This window comes from Onychomys torridus, chromosome 17, assembly GCF_903995425.1.
Source record: "Onychomys torridus chromosome 17, mOncTor1.1, whole genome shotgun sequence".
NCBI lineage: Eukaryota > Metazoa > Chordata > Mammalia > Rodentia > Cricetidae > Onychomys > Onychomys torridus.
Window position 1 is genome coordinate 34,684,450 of NC_050459.1, and position 19,241 is coordinate 34,703,690.

The 19,241-nt window shown below is 40.2% G+C and overlaps 1 protein-coding gene across 4 annotated transcripts in view; it reads left to right on the plus strand.

Moving 5' to 3' along the window:
* The window catches only part of Slc7a2 (solute carrier family 7 member 2), a 55,926-nt gene extending 38,311 nt beyond the window's left edge, over nucleotides 1-17,615 (plus strand). For 3 of the 4 annotated variants that reach the window (XM_036166472.1, XM_036166473.1, XM_036166471.1), the window contains exons 4-12: nucleotides 279-444; nucleotides 2,478-2,611; nucleotides 3,611-3,833; nucleotides 6,278-6,417; nucleotides 9,240-9,342; nucleotides 10,754-10,959; nucleotides 12,236-12,402; nucleotides 13,232-13,340; nucleotides 15,370-17,615. In XM_036166472.1, the coding sequence (XP_036022365.1) occupies nucleotides 279-444; nucleotides 2,478-2,611; nucleotides 3,611-3,833; nucleotides 6,278-6,417; nucleotides 9,240-9,342; nucleotides 10,754-10,959; nucleotides 12,236-12,402; nucleotides 13,232-13,340; nucleotides 15,370-15,569 (1,448 nt within the window). In that variant the 3' untranslated portion in view covers nucleotides 15,570-17,615. Of the gene's footprint in view, nucleotides 1-278; nucleotides 445-2,477; nucleotides 2,612-3,610; nucleotides 3,841-6,277; nucleotides 6,418-6,629; nucleotides 6,767-9,239; nucleotides 9,343-10,753; nucleotides 10,960-12,235; nucleotides 12,403-13,231; nucleotides 13,341-15,369 lie in introns of all 4 variants that reach the window. The other variant, XM_036166474.1, reaches the window with a different exon arrangement.
* The last annotated feature ends 1,626 nt before the right edge of the window (nucleotides 17,616-19,241 follow it).

The window sequence follows — 19,241 nt, forward strand, 5'->3', positions numbered from 1 at the left end:
AGTAGGTGTTCTAGTAATAACCAGGGTTACTAAACTTACATAGACAGTGTGGAACTCTGGAGTGTGAGCACAGTCTGCTTCCAGAAATCAGAATCAGTGCTGTCTCCAAAGGGATTGCTTCCCAGAAAAGTGATTAAGTGAACTAGCCGTAGAACTGAAGAAATGGAAGGTAAATATATGAATGCTGGTGCAGTAATATCCGATGCATGTACTGGCATCAAGATACCATTGCCTTTTTGGTTAAAGAGTCCACCTTAATGCCTTCTCCTTTTCCATAGGTCTGCTATCTTTTGGAGTAAAAGAGTCCGCTTGGGTGAATAAATTCTTCACAGCTATTAACATCCTGGTCCTTCTCTTTGTAATGGTGGCCGGGTTTGTGAAAGGAAATGTGGCTAACTGGAAGATCAGTGAAGAGTTTCTTAAAAATATATCAGCAGGTGCCAGGTAAAATATTTAATCCCTCCTACTCTCCCCTCCCCTCCGCTCCCCTCTCCACTTTCTTTCTTACATTGAGCAGCTGTTCTCAGTCTTGCTGGTGTTGGGACCTTTCTGGAGGATGGTCCTAGGATGCGGCTCCTCTTCCCAGGCTCCCCACACTAAGGTAGGGCTGGGCTTCCAACTGAGCCACTGTGTGAAGTTCTGCAGATGCTGGCCCCCAAGGCAGCCTCTAGGGCAGAGTCTAATCCTGCAAGAGCTCCCTCTCTGCTCCCCAACAGTTCACCAGCTCTAAATAACTAGGAATATTTTTGGTTCTTGCATCCTGTGGTTTCTCCTTTGGGACCATCAGTTTCATGGTTTGCATGCTTTCAAGCTTTTAAGGATTTTGGAAGCCACATGGTGGTGCATGTCTTTAATTCCAGCATCTGGGAGGCAGAGGCAGGCAGAGCTCTGAGTTCGAGACCAGCCGGGTCTATAGAGTAAGTCTCAGGACAGGTGGAGCTACACAGAGAAACCCTGCCCTGAAAAAAAATGTTTTTGGGAGCCTGTCTTAGTTTAAGTTTCTACTGCTGTGAGGACACACCATGAAAACAGCAACCCTTATAAAGGAAAACATTTAATAGAGTGGCTTACAGTTTAAGAGGGTTAGTACACTATCATCACTGCTGGACATGGCAGCATGCAGGCAGCCATGATGCTGGAGAAGGAGCTATATCTTGATCCCATAGGCAACAGGAAGTGGTCTGAGACACTGTGCGTGGCTTTCTCCAACAAGGCTATACTTCCCATTAGTGCCATTCATTTGGGGTCCATTTTATTTTTATTAGTAGTATTACTTTCATAAGCAGAAAAAGATTACAGAAATATCTATTATATGGTGTAAGGTGTATGTACATTTTTTTTATTTATATATGTCATTTACAGTCATCCTGATAGGGGAAAGTTAGTATCTACTGGTCTTATAGTTTTTAATATATGGTAAAGCATTAAACTTCTAGGATGATTAATCAAGCCTATGGGATTCTGTTCTAACTTTTTCAACTATATTCTAAATAAATTTTGTGGGCTTTTTTTCCATTTTTTAATTGTATTTATTCAGTGTTTATGTGTGTGTTTGTGTGTGTCTGTGTATCTCTGTGTGTGTCCCTTTGTGTCTGTGTGTATGTGTGTCTCTGTGTGTCTGTGTAACTGAGATAAGTGGGTAGATGTCAGAAGACAGTTTGCAAGAGTTGATTGTCTTCTTCCAAGATACTGCTCTGATTCTGGGAATCAAATGCTGGTTGTCAGGCTTGGTGACATTGTCACCAATTTACATCACTGTATATTTACATCACAATTACATTACAATTTACATTACATCACCAGCCCCTAGGTGAATTTTAAAGATGTACAGTCTGCCTTTCTTTTTGTTTCATGTGTTAAAAATTGATTCTTTGCAGGGGGCAGAGGGGAGTGAGAAAGTTCCTTACCTTTATTGTAGAGCATGGCTCACAGACGAGATCTCTGATGTCAAAACCCTGCTTGCCTGTGTGCTCCATCTAGCACGCGTCTATGTAGATCAGCGCAGTGGTGCTCACAGAAGGGCGAGGCAAGAGGATTGACAGAAGTCTGAGTCTAGCCTGAGCTATATTGCAGGATCCAGGCCAATGTGGGCTCATAGTGTCTCTCTCTCTCTCTCTCTCTCTCTCTCTCTCTCTCTCTCTCTCTCTCTCTCTCTCTCTCTCTCTCTCTCTCTCTCTCTCTCTCTCTCTCTCTCTCTCTCTCTCTCTCTCTCACACACACACACACACACACACACACACAGTTGGTCTTGGCCTTCTGTATTTGCTGTTGAATAGCCTGTAGTTGGATGTCAGTGACATAGAGGGTCATTGTGAGGAATTCTACCACATTCTCCAGAAAAAAATGACAGAATACAGTTTTGGTCTTATATACATTGCCAATGAGCAACAACAGTCTTCCAAGGATGCGGCTTGAGAGAAATCACCAGAAGGTAGAGGTTCTGTGAAGTGGCTGATTGTGTCTGTTCTTTTCTTCAGAGAACCACCTTCTGAGAACGGAACAAGCATCTATGGTGCTGGGGGCTTTATGCCCTATGGCTTCACTGGAACTTTGGCTGGCGCTGCAACTTGCTTTTATGCCTTCGTGGGCTTTGACTGCATTGCAACCACTGGTAAGGGCGGTGTCTCCTCGATAGGTGGAAGCAAAGGGTACCACAGGGGTAGGTAGCTACAGGTACAGCAGAGGGTCAAGGAGAGAAGATGAGATGTGGGGTGGGAAGGGTACCAATTCCAGATCCACCCTCAGCCCACGCTGCATCTGGTACAAAAGCCACATGGTGAAACTCTCAGAGCAGCATTGGTATCTGTCCCGTCCAGAGCAGCACCTACCCTGAGGATTTTATGACGACCACCTGATCGGATGAGGAATCTTAAATGATACTCACAATTCTATCCTTAACCTTTTCACTAAAAGTTCTGTGCCTTCCAGAATGGTCATTGTCTCAAACTGTCTCTTCATTCACCAGGCAAAATACTATACCAGTTCTTTTCTCTTTATCCCAAGTGACAAAATACTCATCCTGGCATCTTTCAAGCTTTCCAGCTGCATAGCCTGGTAATTCACTCACATGTCTAGGGAGCTTCAAATGTTAATCTTGTAAGAAGGATATTCTGATTTTGTTTATAGAAACTAAAGTTTCATATAAATGATAAAATAAATTTGTTGGAAGCCTTGCAGTTCAAACGCTTACAAAATACCCATATAACTGTTTCCCACATCAATTGCCTTTCTAGACCTAAACACTTAAGAAGGGCTCATGGGTTGTTTCCCCCCGACTTTTTGCAAGTAAGAAACTGACTTGTGTATTCCGTTCTCTTCTCCGACTTTTTGCAAGTAAGAAACTGACTTGTATATTCCGTTCTCTTCTCCCTCTGATAGTTGGATCATTTTTTGTTAATACCAAAGTATCCTGAAGAAGAGAAGGGAAATTTCACATGAGATAGATAGAACCCACTAAGAATGTAGAAGGGACAAAAACATGGTAGGGCGACGACCATGGAGGCGGGGGGGGGGGGGGGGGTAGGGGTGAAGGGTGCTTTGATCCACAGGAAGTTCCTAAGCTGTTTGACTGTTTACTAACCATGCAAACTTTCTGTTTGTGTTTCCTTAGGTGAAGAGGTCCGGAATCCCCAAAAAGCTATTCCCATCGGAATAGTGACTTCCTTACTGGTTTGCTTTATGGCCTATTTTGGGGTTTCTGCAGCGTTAACACTTATGATGCCTTACTACCTCCTGGATGAGAAGAGCCCCCTTCCTGTAGCATTTGAATATGTTGGCTGGGGTCCCGCCAAATATGTTGTTGCTGCAGGATCCCTCTGCGCCTTGTCAACGAGGTACATCGTACTGTCCATGGGACTGGGGCTCCTAGGGGCCGTGCAGCGTGTAGTCAGTGTCTTCAAATTTGCTTTTGTGGGTTTTAAGGATAGTCTGTGGTAGAATTCGTGACTAGCATTCTGGAGGCCCTGGGTCAGTACCCTGGCCACTGGTACCACAAAATTGACTTTGTATATTCTAAAAATATCCTAACATGAGGAATGCATTATACAACTATGCACTCAATGAATAATTTGCCCAGAACCACCTTCTAAAAATCTTGAGTGATTCCAAAAAAAGCGACCATCATCAGCTAAGCCCGTTTTTTTGTTGTTTTTTTTTTTCTTCTTCAAGATAATGGTGATCTAAGCTACAGTAGTAATATGCCTAGCACTGGGACACACACATGTTAGACACCTTTGGGCTGTTCATGATGTTGCCGTCAGTATTGCTCACATTGTTTCAGTTAGAGACTGGACACAGACTTCACCCTTGGGACAATTCTCTGTAAAGCAACAGTGTGTCTGGGACCAGAAGCCATACCTGTGCCATTTTTTAAAATGGAAATGTGCTTCTAACTGTGACATACTGAACCTTTTTTCCTTATAGCACTGATCAGAGTGGATTTATTCAAAAGACAGAAATTACCATTGGAAATTATTTGTTTATATGAAAAGAAAAGGGAATTTGACTGTCAAATTTCCAGGAGCTCCTCATTTAATACATTACAGCTCAGATTTCCAAAGTCTCTCATACGATCCAAAGCAACACATTTTGTTCTAGTTCTTACCACACTGCAGAGTAGAATATTCTCAAAGAGAAAAGCTTTTTGCCTAAGAATTCCTTTTTTAAATTGAAAACAATTTTCACAATTCTGAAACTAGACATTTTTCTCAATATATTATTTATCCACATGGCTTTTTTTTCTCTTTCAAATGTGCTTTTAGTTTCTAAGTGTCCTGGTCCCAATAATACTAAGCGAGTTTAGGAATTTTCAGTCATCTGCTGTTGGTGAGGTTTATTATGAAGAATTTTGAATAGTTTGAAGCCCAAACTTTGAAGATACTGTGCCAACATGATCTTCAAAGCCTGTAGCTACATCAACTATTGATGCACAGCCTATGACTATGGTTGGTCCTGACACATATATAATTTGGATTTTTGGAAACTTTTGCTGTCAACTATGGAAAAAAGTTTCTCAGTTTACTGTGTTGGGTTGGCATTATACAGAAACCAACAGCCACATTGGCCCAAAAATGTTAAACTTATTTTTTTCCATTTGTACAAGGGTAATACACTGAATTAAATATGTATGGTCTCATTGGTGCAGGTTTGATGGCAGGAACTAATAAAGTATTCTCTAAATAATGAGTTTTAAAAAAAGAAAATAGTTGTTTTTGGAGACAAGGTCTTGCTGTGTAGCTGCAGCTAGCCTGATTCTAGCTGTGAAGTCCAGGCTAGCCTCAAAATTTAGCAATTCTGCCTCATCTTCTCAACTGAAAGGGTTTCAGGCATGAGCCACCATGTCCAGCCAAAATAAATAAATAAATAATAACTAAATAAATAAACAAATAAATCAATCAGCTTTTAAAATCAAATATCTTGCCAGGGTGGTGGTGATGCAAGCCTTTAATCCCAGCACTCGGGAGGCAGAGGCAGGCAGATCTTTGTGAGTTCGAGGCCAGCCTGATCTACAGAGTGAGTTCCAGGACAGGCTCCAAAGCTACACAGAGAAACTCTGTCTCGAAAAACAAAAACAAAAACCAATCAAATATCTTACCTCTTTTTCTTAGTTACTTTCACAGCGGAATCATATGTAGATTGGCATAGTAGTAAACATAAATAATGAATTTACCTTAAGCAAAAAATTGTCCATTAAACCTCGCCGTTACTAACACTTGATTGTAGCTCCTTCTATATACTAAATCTATAGTATGTTGTTTTTTAAGCCATTGTTTACCTTGATAATTTTGATGCTTGTAACTACTACTTGTATCAAAGATCAAGCTAGAGGCTGCAGAATCATGGTAATATGAAAAATACATAATCATTGTATAAGTGGGCGACTTACTGTGACATAAAATTGATTAATTTTTTTTAATGACCCGTTAATTTGGGAATTTTGCTTTCTGAATTGTTAACACTAAAACATCTTGGTGTTTCAGCGCCTTCATTTTATTTTGCAAAGTCTAATTCACTTTTAATTGAGTAACAATTATGGATACAAACAGTATTGTTTTCAGTCTTATAATTTGTTTGGGCAGATATTTGCAAGAGTAATAAGTAACACAGTGGCCGTTATTGGCAGGTGTGTTTAAATGCCCAGTTATATTGCACTGTAAGCCTATGTGAGTCCTTGATCCCAGCTGCCACGCTGAGTGTTATACAATCACTGTGTTTCTCTTCTGGGTGTGATCATGCATGACTGTGTTTGCCATACTGCATGTCTTTGCTTTTTACTCAGTCTTCTTGGATCCATTTTCCCAATGCCTCGTGTAATCTATGCTATGGCGGAGGATGGGTTGCTTTTCAAATGTCTAGCTCAAATCAATTCCAAAACGAAGACACCAATAATTGCTACTTTGTCATCGGGTGCAGTGGCAGGTGAGAGAGTTGACTTTTACTAAGAAAAGGGGGATCGTTTTCATCCAGAACTCTGGAAAATGTGGAGTTAGGCGGTTTTCTGTTTTGATTAACATAAGGTTCAATAACTTTGTGACTTTCCTATTTTGATATTTTGACTTCTTTGTGTACCTGTATGTACCCTGGTAGAGTGATACTCAACTCACGTTGGATTATGAATTTTTCTGTTCTAGTCTTCTGGGTTCTATGTTCCCCTTACCCCGCATTCTGTTTGCCATGGCCCGGGATGGCTTACTGTTTAGATTTCTTGCAAGAGTGAGTAAGAGGCAGTCACCCGTTGCTGCCACGCTGACCGCAGGGGTCATTTCTGGTAAGCGTTACAAACCCGGGTTTCTCCATCATTGGACTAAAACGTGCTGTGCGCATGCGTGGACTTAAAAAGGATCTGCATGCTGTGCATGTAAGTTAAGAACAAAATCATGGGTAAATTAGTGTGTGAATCTTGGGATTAACATCTGACAATTATGGTGATGGTGAAACACTGAAATTCATTCATAACTAATCACTGGGGATTCTGTTTTTACTATTTTAACCATTCAGGAATCTAACCACTGTGCAAAGAGTTAATGACTCTCCACTATGTATTAGGTATCACTCTTCTAACTGGTGAATAAACACATAAAGTTATAATTTGGGCACAGAAAAAATTCTAAGTTGAACCATTGCTTAATGTTGGAAGTACTAATTTTAAAATAATGATTGCAGGACTTCGGGAAAACTGAACTTTGCCAACTCTTAGTCTAACATAAGACAAGAAATGCCAGAGATAATCTGAAGTTGGTTGTTCTCCTCACTACCCAGAGTAAAGTGGGTTGCCCAGCAGGGTTAGACTTGCACCTTCTCAGCCTCCATTAGGAACCTAGTTGTCCTTCAGTATTTTGGACATGCAGGTTTTGCTTTCAGACTACAGATTGCCTCTACTTTGACATGCTATGGTATCTATGTTAACTACCTCTGGCCAGGTTCTTAGAGCATGAGGGATTCTAGGGATGTTATAAACTGAGACAATAGTCTTAAGGGTCCTTACATGGAAAGAAGAGAAAGACTGTAGTGAACTTTATAGCTAAGTGAATTGAAACTATCTCAGGGGTAGATAGATGTTCAAATAAATACTCTGACTTTGTTAAGACTCTAACATGCTGGGAAGTTGGGATCAAGAATGTTTTATTACATATCCAGTTGGGTTTTCTTTCAGGTCAGGAAACATTTGCCTAAGTAGTTTTCACCTGGCACACATCTTCTAAATCTGACACTTGAGATGTATGTGAGAAGGTCAAATCATTTCTCTCAGGCTTAAATTTCTGCCCTCATAAAATGAAGATTTTTCTAGGTCAGTGGTTATCCACCTCTGGGTCCCAATCCCTTTGGGGTTGCATATCAGATATCCTGCATGTCAGAAATTTATATTACCAGTAGCAAAATTATATTTATGAAGGAGCAACAAAATAATAAAAAAGAACTGTACTAAAGGTCAGTGCATTAGGAAGATTGAGAACCACTGTTCATCATAATGTTAAAGACGAGCCATGTCATAAATACTTCTCCACAAAGTAAAAATCTTTCCCATTAATAATTCTACTTTGAATGTAGAATTTTAAAGATAATTGAACTTTTCCTTCATTTAGGAAGAATGGAATTTAACATTATAATAAGACAGTTAATGGTGGAATGCTTTCTAAAATATTGTATATTTTACATTCTTACACCAAATTTGCAGATTTTTCAATTTAGATTGGAGAGTTTATATGAATAATTAGTATTTGGCTATCTGTGGTCATTATAAGCATGCTAAACGTTTAATAATCTATTGTATAATTATACTAGTAATGAGATGTTTGCATAGTGAAGCATGTGGTGCATATTCAGAGAGAAGATGAAATATTGTAGGGTTATAAGGACAGGAAAGCTCTACTCGTATCTACCCATTGTAGCCTTCTTAAGTCAACCTGTCTATAAGACAGGAATAATCCTATCAAGGAAGACCATGGGAAGTTGCTGGATTTGGTAAAAAAATAAGTAAGTAAACAAGTAAATAGTCAAATACTGTCCATTTTATGTAACTAAAATGGAAGTAGTTTCCTCTGCCTGCTAGGGTTATTGGTGGAAGATAAAGTAAGGTCATAGACTATAAAACTTGTAAAGAAGTCTAGGACACCATACAAACGGAATGTGGTGTTATCTGTTTACTAAGATAGGGAGTAAGTTCAGCTGATATAAAGTATTTTTACTTTTTAAGACTATTGAGATTTTGTGTACAGGATCATAAGTTGATCTTTCTCCATCTAGTCAGTCTTCTAGAATGTGTGGCTTTAATTTGATTGGAATTTACTCTACACCCAAAAAACGTCATTTTATTGAAAAATAAGTATTATTTTTGTAAAGACTATTTCAAATGTTCTGAGTTGCATATGACTTGATACGATAGAATTTAAAGTGATTATATAATCTTATAAGAAAACTGGTATTTCCTATCAGTGTTTCTTTACCTTCCAAGACCTCAAAAGGCAGTGTTCCATTATATAGTATTTCACACTTGGTCAAGCCAAGTATGTCTTAAATAATCATACCAGATGTATTCAGTGTTTCCTAAAGAGCTGGGGGCTTTGAAGTGTTAGTGTTATCAGTTTACATGGCCCAGAGACCATCTTATGATGTTGTGATGTTGATCTGTTATTGGTACCCAAACAGAAAAGTATCAGTCAGCTGTCCGTGACTGAGTGACCAATTACAAGAAATGTCCTCAGGGGCCTTCGGTTTTACCTTTCTTATCTGTTTCCCAATAGCTGTGATGGCTTTCCTTTTTGACCTGAAGGCTCTTGTGGACATGATGTCCATCGGCACCCTCATGGCCTACTCTCTGGTTGCAGCCTGTGTGCTCATCCTCAGGTGAGTCTCCTGTGGGTTCTGAAGGGTGTGTGCCTGGTGGGATACAGGGAGTAGAGACAGGAAGGACTACAAAGAGCCAGCAGTTTTACCAAAGTGGGAGGCTGTGGCCATGAAAGCAGTAAGGTGGAGTACGGGAATCAGACTTGGCTTTTAGCAAAAAGTCAAGGTTAGTTTGACCCTTACCGATAGCTGGTCCCAGTCTACAAGGCAGTTCATTAAAATGTGTGGAGATACATAAACATGTTGTGTTTTTGGAATTGTAAATACTAGCAGACTGATAAATAGAGCCCGATTCTTGTCTACTACATGACACCGCCTTTGTTATATTAGCAATATATCCTGAATATTTTTCCAAGTCAATAAATGTATACCTACCAAAAATGTATGTGCTTACCAGTACTTTTGGCATTAATAATTTAGTGCTAAGGTTCTTCCTAAAGACCTTATCATGGAGACACCAACAAATAGATGCATATGATGCTCACAGAAAAGGTAGATTGACAAGTGTGAAGAAAACGTAACTGACTTGAGAAACAGTAGGAGAATAATGAGGTAAAAGAGGGTACATGTATTCAGTGGTTTCTTCTATGTTAAAAACTGCCATTTCAGTATATTGATAACTATTCCAATTTGAAGACACAAAGCTATAGCATTTGAATTTGTTTAAATAACATTACAGATTGACATTAAGAAATAATAAATGTTGATGTCTGCATACGTTCCAAGATGAACTTATACCGAAATGCTAACAGTGATTAAGTTAATGGTGCTACGGGTTGTTGTGCCTTCCTTCTGTATTCCTTTGTGCATTTTCCTTAGTGGTTGCATTTCTTTACAGGGGCGGGGGGGGGGGCGTTTCTGAAATAAGCAAGGGCTGCGGGTACTAGGACGTGAAGTAGGCGATACACTGGGGGTAAATAACAGAGAAAAATGATGCCTATGGTGTAGTTATGTGGCCAAGTAGCTGAGTGAGCATCTCTGGGTGAAGCTAGATGAATCGGGTTAGAAACAAGGAACATGGGCAGAGGGACAGACTCTGATGGCAGCCTTTGAATCCCAAGCCCAAGAGACTCTGACTTCCATAGCTGGTGGCTGTTTCTGTTTTCATGAATCCCGATTCCAGTGGGCACTGGAGGCTTCGGGTACCATCCTGTCATCATTGCTTCACCTTTAATCTTAACTTCACTTTTTGGCATCTCCTATACAACTGTCTGACTACACAGCAGTGAGGGGGAATTTGATGGGAGAGGTTTATACCCTGCCTAGCTGGGCACACTGTGAGTTGGGGTCACGAGACCTGTCACCTGACTGCACACGCTGTGACTTTGTAAAGCATCTCACCAAAGAGTTTAAGGTGACGATTTCACGTGGGCCAATGAGAGTAAAGATGCCGATATTTATTTGGGGATAGGTACCAACCTGGCCTGTGTTATGAGCAGCCCAAATACACCCCTGAGAAGGAAAGTCTGGAATCGTGTACCTGTGCGACGTCCAAAAGCGAGTCCCAAGTCACCATGATACAAGGACAGGGTTTCAGCCTCCGAACCCTCTTTAGCCCCTCTGCCCTGCCCACACGACAGTCGGCTTCCCTCGTGAGCTTTCTGGTGGGATTCCTGGGTAAGTTCTTCACTACAGATGGTAAAAGATCCAATAGATGTGGGTGTGTGGAACCAGTGCTTGTGGGAGGGAAAGGACAAGGCCTCACATTGCCTGGGATATGTTAGCAGCCAACTTGAGACATGAACTTCGACCTACAGAGGTACTGGTAGTTGAGGTCATGGTGTATTATGTAGGAAGATTTATGAGCTGGAGAGAAGGCTCTGTGGGTAAGCACATGCTACATACACAAATATAAGGCTCTGAGTTGAGATTTCCAAAACCCATGTGAAGCCGGGTGAGGAAGTACATGCTTGTGATACCAGTGTGACCATGGCATGGTGGGAGTTAGAAAGAGAATTCCCCAGTAGCTTTCTGTACACAGTGACAAATAAGGGACTCTGCCTCAAACAAGGTGGAAAGTGGCAACCAACCTCCAAGGCTATCTCTTGACCTCCACATGCATGCCATGACACACATTTCCACAGTCACACATATGCACACAAAATCAAGGAATTCCTACAGTAGGAGTGGCAGAATTATACACTGGCACATTCCATTAGCCCTGGGTGCTTCCTATGTTGAATCATCAGTCCAAGTAACAGAACTGAAACCTGGTGGTATTGGGAAGCAGTAGAGGAAAGATTTGTTTGCTCATCTAGTTACCTAATCTGTGTGTTTAGTGACATCTGCTGGGTATTATCTGTGTGCCAAGCACTGTTCTGGGCACTTGGGGTAGTGAGACAGACTGTCCTTGCCCTTGGAAATTGTACAATAAAACCATGGCAAGCTAGGGAAGAACAAGTTTCCTCAAGAGCAAACAGAAGGGGCTTTTATTGCATACTTGATGATCAGAAGAAGCCTGACATTATGGCCTGGAATTGGAAGCTTTAGATCCTGTGATATTACTTGTTTGCATTAACAAATAATCTTTATACATAGCTTAAATAGGCAATGCTCCATTCTTCATTTGAGAAAAAATGGAAGCCACACACCACTGAAAGCATCCTATCCATATAGTCTGAGGACAGGAAATGAGGAGTCACATGACAGACGAAGCAGGATGTTAGTGGCAAATGGGGAGGCTGGTTTCTAAAAAGACAGAAATGAGAACGCGTCCATGCTTCCTAGATGGGTAAAGTTCACTGTCTCTTTTTCACAATAGAAAAGACGTGAGGGGGTCTGTGTGCAAAGTAGATTATAAAGAGCTTGATGCTGGGCCAGGATAGATCAGTAGGTCTGAGAAACATAGGGGAAGGATGTGTGCTGACTCTGCCTTGTGTACTGACCCCCACAGCCTTTCTCATCTTGGGCATGAGTATTCTAACCACGTATGGAGTCCAGGCCATTGCCAGACTGGAAGCCTGGAGCCTGGCTCTTCTCGCTCTGTTTCTTGTTCTCTGCACGGCCGTCATTCTGACCATTTGGAGGCAGCCACAGAATCAGCAGAAAGTAGCCTTCATGGTATGTGAAACAGTAATTAGAAATCCTAATTATTATATATACACTTCCTCTGTGTGTCTTCTGTGTTTAATTTTTCTGAACAAAAGTAATCAATGGACAAGACTGTCAGAATTCTTTGAATTCCTTTTAGTCACAGTACATGAGTTATCTTACTTCTCAAAAACTTGAGGATGCATACATATATACATACATACATACATTGAACCATTTTTGTGTTGAACAGTCCACAGTATCAGAAAAACAATTTATGAGATTCTGGGTTTAATCCTCAGCACTGAAAATAATTAAATTTTTAAAAATTTAATTTAATAATTAAAAAATAATTAATAATTAAATTAAGATGAAAGGAAATAAAGAAAGGAAGATAATTTGAGGATTTTATTTTCAGAAATTTGAAGCCCTCTTGTGAGGACTTATTCCCACCAAGTTCCTTCATCTGCAAACTAAATTATCCCGCCCCACTGGAACTAGGCTCAGGAACATCCTCCAGGATGCTCCATGTATCCAGAGTTCCAGAAGCACTTCCTGTTGATGGCCATATGACACCACTAGACTCGGAGCTACACTGATGCCTAAGCCCTGTGGTGTCTTGATGATGACCTGCAGATGTTACTGTGTTTCTTTCAGCTCCAGCATGTAATGTCAACAGTGATTGTTTCCTTTCACTAGTTTCTATAGGGATGGCATTTATTCAGGTTCTCCTTTTTTTTGAGACTATAAGCTTAGTGACACAGTATGAGTACATGTCAGATATTGACATGCCCTTGACGTTACTTGGAGAATGTGTTTCTACAGTAACAGTGTATTCAAAGGATGTTTCTTCCCATAGGTCCCATTCTTACCCTTTCTACCAGCCTTCAGTATCCTGGTCAACGTCTACTTGATGGTCCAGTTAAGTGCAGACACTTGGGTCAGATTCAGCATCTGGATGGTGCTTGGTAGGTCTTGTAATGCCTTACACTTGTGGAGTTTGGTTCACCTTGCTTTGTGGGCTGTGGTTACAGGAATGATGTGCTCTCTCCCTTCCTAAAACTAAATGTTCTCTTCATTTCCTCCCACTCCTACTTTATCTCAACGTTTACTTTCCCAGTGTTTCCAAACACCTTTTCTTTGTTCTTTTCTCTTCCCTTTCTTTTCCTTTCTTTTGTGCTGAGGACCCAACCCAGACCTCAAACAAGCTATCCAAAGGCCTCTATCACTGAGCTACATTTCCAGCCCTTCAGATGATACTTTTTTCATTCATTCAAATCTCCCAGTGACCCTGGAGTTCACACAGATTCTGCTTTCTCCGACTTATGAATGAGAAAAGGAAGCTCTCCAATAGTATCTTAACAATCCCAACTCTCACCTGGCTTTCTAAAAATAGAACTAAGACTGGGTAAATACATATTTATAAATAATTTTCCTCTAAGGATGCTTAAAACATGGCCTCCTTTCCCTCACAGTTAGCAAAGCTAGTGACAGTCATTTTGTGCCCAGGCCTTAGGCCTCCCATTTGACAGTAACAGGTAGAAGGACGTCCATGTCTATTGTGAACACAGGGCATGCTTTCCAGACTACCCGACCATGACTCTGATAACTCACTGCTAGGATTTCGTGTGTAATGTGAGCCTCGTCTGTCATTCTGTGTAAAGTTATTCTGTTGAGTTTTGAGAACGTAAGTAGAAAATTTCCACCTAACTGATGTCTGAAAATGCTTGTTGAGAGAAAAATATATTCTGTAGGGTTGAGATGTTACAAATGAAGAGGTGCTTTCTGTCTAGATAGGAGATCTGTGTCACATCTCATTTTCACATTCTGTTTTTCATTTTCAAGATTTTTTATTTAAGTATATTTTAAATTGAAATATAATTATATTACTTTCAAACTTCCTCCCTTCTCTCCCTGAAGCCCCACCCAGGTACCTCCCTCTAGCCCCTCCCTTGTCACCACCCCCCCCCCCACACACACACACACATACACAAACTCTCGAGTTGGTAGCCTCTTACCAGGCTTTTTCTTTTGGACCACCAGTCAGCTCCCAAATCATGACATGGCGAGTTTTTTTGTTTTGTTTTGTTTTGTTTTTTGTTTTTCTAGACTGGGTTTCTCTGTGTAGCTTTGCACCTTTCCTGGATCTTGCTCAGTAGACCAGGATCTCTAACTCACAGAGGTCCGCCTGCCTCTGCCTCCCCAGTGCTGGGATTAAAGGTGTGCGCCTCCGCCGCCCGGCTGACATGGAGACTTCTTACTAGTTACGAATGTTCAGCCTTAGCTTATGCTCATTTCTGGATAGCTCTAATAACTTAATTTCACCTGTTTCTCTTCATCTATGTTTTGCCTTGGGGCTTTTTATCTTTCTTTCTATATGTTCTACTCTGTGTCTGCTGACTGGTGACTGCCTGCCTGGCCCCAGGAGTCTCCCTCTCTTTCTCCCTCTTTCTTCCTGAGCCTAGAGTTCTCCTATTTATTCTCTCTGCCTGCCAGCCCCACCCATCCCTCTCCTGCCTAGCTATTGGCTATTCAGCTCTTTATTAGACCAATCAGGTGCGTTAGGTAGGCAAGGTGCAACAGCAACACATCTTTACATCTTTAAACAAATGCAGCGGAGGCAAATGTGACACCCCTTTGCTCAGTTAAAGTAATATTCCACAGCATAAACAAATGTAACACATCTTAACATGGTTAAATATTCCACAACGGCCTCTAGAATTACAGGCAACAACTAACAACTGCTGGAGGAAGGAGAATTAGTCTCTACTGGGGATGAGCCCCCTTATTGGTTGTCCAGTGCAGAGTGGTCAGCCCTGAAGCCATCTCCACATGGATAACAAAAGCAGACTCAGCAGATTGTATTTATGTATGTATTTATATATGCACACATTCTGTTCTCCCAAGGTTGTACAGAAAGAGAGGGGGAGACTTACCATATTAAGTTGTCCACATTAAAACACTTCCTAACACATTGATATGCTTTCCTCCCCAAAGGCTTTCTGATTTACTTCGCTTATGGTATTAGACACAGCCTGGAGGGTAGTAACCCCAGGGATGAAGAAGATGATGAAGATGTTTATTCAGACAACATTAATGCAGCAACAGAAGAAAAATCTGCCATGCAAGCAAACGACCATAACCAAAGGAGCCTCAGTTTACCTTTCATATTCCATGAAAAGACAAGTGAATGCTGATGCTGGCCCACGGTTTTACCACACGTAGCTTACAAGGAGTGAACTATGACAGGACGTCACCATCATGCTGGGATGTCATGGGTTTGCTGCAGAGATGGTTCACCTAACTTATATTTCCCCCTCCAGACAGCTTCTCTTCAGATGGTGAATTATGGGTCTGGGGAAACTGCCTGAGCGCACTCCTCAGCAATGAGTATCCCCAAAGTAATGTGTCTGTGTGCGTACATGTGTGTTTTGGAATGTGAGTGTTAAGTGTTGTTGGTTTTTATTATGATGTGGCATTGTTCTAGCGTTGTGATGGGTGACAGATACTGCACATTCTAATATAGGGTAATTGCCCCATAGAAGTGTATTCTGTGTATGTTCCAGGTGGTTCAGGTAATAGTGATGATGGTTTTCCTTATTAGGTCTGTGACTGTCAATTTGGACATACTGAAAATGTAGCCTGACCTTTAGCCGTGGTCAGGAGTGGGGAGGGGATAAGGAATGAGCCTTTTCTGTAGATTACAGTGCCTCCGTAGAGTTTTTTACACATCTTCTTCTCCTACTTGCAAGGACAGTTTACTAAAACTTCAGCCCGGGGGAGTGTTTGTTTCTTCAGTATGACAGGATGGAGTGAGAGAGAGAGAGAGAGAGACTCTGTGACACCAGATGGCCACTCCTGTTTTTGAGAGCCTTGATCCTTAAATATAAACAACAATTCCACCTGCTATAAGTGATATGCTTCCCCAACCCCAGTCCCACTGAGGACTCAGGAGAGGTACTAGGGCTTCCTTGGGACCATTTAAGCCAGAGAATGAAGGTGGTCCCATGGCCTGAAGACCAGAGGCTTAGACAGAGGCTCAGATAGGCTTTCTGTTTTTAAAGTGAATGAAGACCGCCCAAGTCCCCATGTCACACATTTGGTGGAATGGTTTGAATTGTTTTCTGTTACTAAGTACCTGATCACAGCTCAGCTGCTGTCTCTGTATCACCCCCTATTGCTTCTGATATTTTCTCTGATCTAGATGGAAATGGACAAGATAGCAAATTCTATCTTTGCAATGTACAAAGAAGAAGAAGATGAAGGGGTGTGGGGAAATACCTTTAAGCCAGCCTCACAGGGCATTTGGCCCCATCTTAATAGATTCTGAGACCTAATATACCTCTGATGTTTCTTTTAGAAATGTTTAGAGATTCCTGCTCCCCACCCCATCATTTATCATTTTCTTTTTTCATTTGCTTTTAAATGACCACATTAAGCCTATTAACACAAACTCTGTTACTATACAATAAATCATCAATTACTTTCACAACACATTATTTAAATCTTTGAGTTAAATAACCAAATTGAATTAAAAACACAGTGATCTTTGTATATGATTAAATACATTTTATATGTAAAATTCTCTGCTACATTTTACTTTATAGGGTTCACTGATAATGGATTATAAATCTCCAATCATTCTTACTCCTCATGAGTTAATTTTGTATAAATAATTAAATGGCTTGTTAGGTAAATCTAGAGGCTAGACACTTAACACAGGTGTGGCCCTCCCAAGAGACAATGTGTTACCAAGAATGCTAGTTGCCTGGCATAATCCAAAGACAAGAAAAGCAGTTGCTTTCTCATAGTTCTTTTAAAAGATTGTTCATTTTACTGATGCTGTTTAAAAGCAAGTTGCAATCCTCCGTGTGGAAGGAGACATTTATTGTGATTAATTATCAGATAAGCAGGCAAAGGTTCTGGGTTCTGGGCTGTTAGGGGTGCCTCCCTAACCCAGGGCTTAGTGCTCACATTCCAAAATTTCCAGGCTGCACATGATAAAATCTGAAGCCCAGAAACTTTCCAACTGCTTGCTTTACTACATATAGTTTGGAAAGGACTATAGGCATGATCAGGAATTTTTGTTAACATTAATGGCTGCCCAGAGAGGAAGAATCAAGGACGAGCCCCCTGGTTGGTTATCTAATCCCAATTGGTCAGCGTTAAATACTTCTATACACAAGCAATGTTAAATGGACTCAGCAGGTTCTGTATACATACATACAGTATGTGTGTGTGTGTGTGTGTGTGTGTGTGTGTGTGTGTGTGTGTAACAATAATAAAGAAGAGATCATGGATCTGATAGGGAATTGGGGCAATTGTAGTGGGGTTGGGGGGGGAAGGGAGGGTAGAAAATTATCAGAACTGTATACTCATATAAAAATTTCTCAAAAAAATTTTTAAATTTAACTTAAAAAAACTCCTTGCTGTTACAGCAGTGCTCTTCACTCAAAATGTGAAGAACTTCATACATGCATGTCTGAATGTCTGTAACAAAACCAGATTTGTTTGGACCGTGATAGGCAAACAGAAGTACTGTGCCCACTCTGTTCACTTAGGAGCAGAATGTTCACACCAAAACACGTTGGAAACACAGATGTCTGTGAAGAGATGTTTTGTCAGAGACCATACTCTTCTTTTTTTTTTTTTTTTTTCTGTGAAGACTCAAGCATGTCTGTATGTGTATAATGTTTATAAACACATTGACATATGTATGTGTGATGTATATTTGTGTGTTTATGGGGGAGGGGGCGTTCGGTTGTCAGTGTCTAAGTTGGGTTTGTGATGAGCTTTGGATGTGATATTGTTACATAGATTAAAAACCCAATTGCTGTGGAGAGAGATTAATGTTTTATATTGATAGATATTTTAGATTTTTAGCTATTTTAAAATATACAATTTTATATGTATGTTTTCTATAGATAGATTCTTTAAGACATATTTATCATGTTTCTAATATGAAATCACTAGACTATACTATATTATGACAGGTGCTTTGGAATCTGAATGGAGTAGGGGTAGGGACCTTGAGGTGTTCTTTTTTGTCTCTGTAAGTACTCTTTCTGACACACATGTTCTTGGGTGTGCTTGGCAGTGAATGCCAATACTACCAGCTCTTTGCCAACCCTCTGTCCTCCCAAACTTGAGTTCATAACACTTTGAACATAACATCCTATTCTGTTTTGTATGATCACCAAAATATTTTGTATAGATTTGACTAGTGGGCAAACGCTCCAGAATCTCAAATGTGGACACCTTCTGTTCATCATGGCAAGCAAAAGCAGTTTGTAGTAAATTTTTCTTACACTGAGAACTGTGTTGTAGGTATTTTCAATGAGATTGTCTTATCATAGCACCTTAACTTCATGCCTTCACTAAAGAGAATGATCTGTGAATTAGCACATAAATATCAGGCCAACCACCTATTTAAATGGATGGTCATAAAAACTCAAGGTTAGAAGCTCCTGAGAAAAACTTAACTAGAACCTTTGATGTATAAAAACAATCTTATTGTTTCCTTAGTGATAAAAAATGTCAAGAAAAATAACCAAAATATTATCTATACACATGTATATATCATATACAGATATATATCAATGTTAATATGTAGAATCAACATTGAAACTACTTTTGGTATGTTAACTTTAGTAGTACTAACTGTAACTGATTTAAAAGCAATGCCAGCTTCTGAATCATCTTCCTAAAGAATAAAAGGTTAGATAATTTTAATTTTTATAAAGTTTTTTATTTTAGCCATTTTTTCCAAGTCCTAAATGTTTCAGGCAGTTGTTTAAAAGGTCTTCTAATAAAACACTGTGACTCAGAATTGTTACTAGATAGTTTTCTAAGTTTGTTTGAACGTTTAG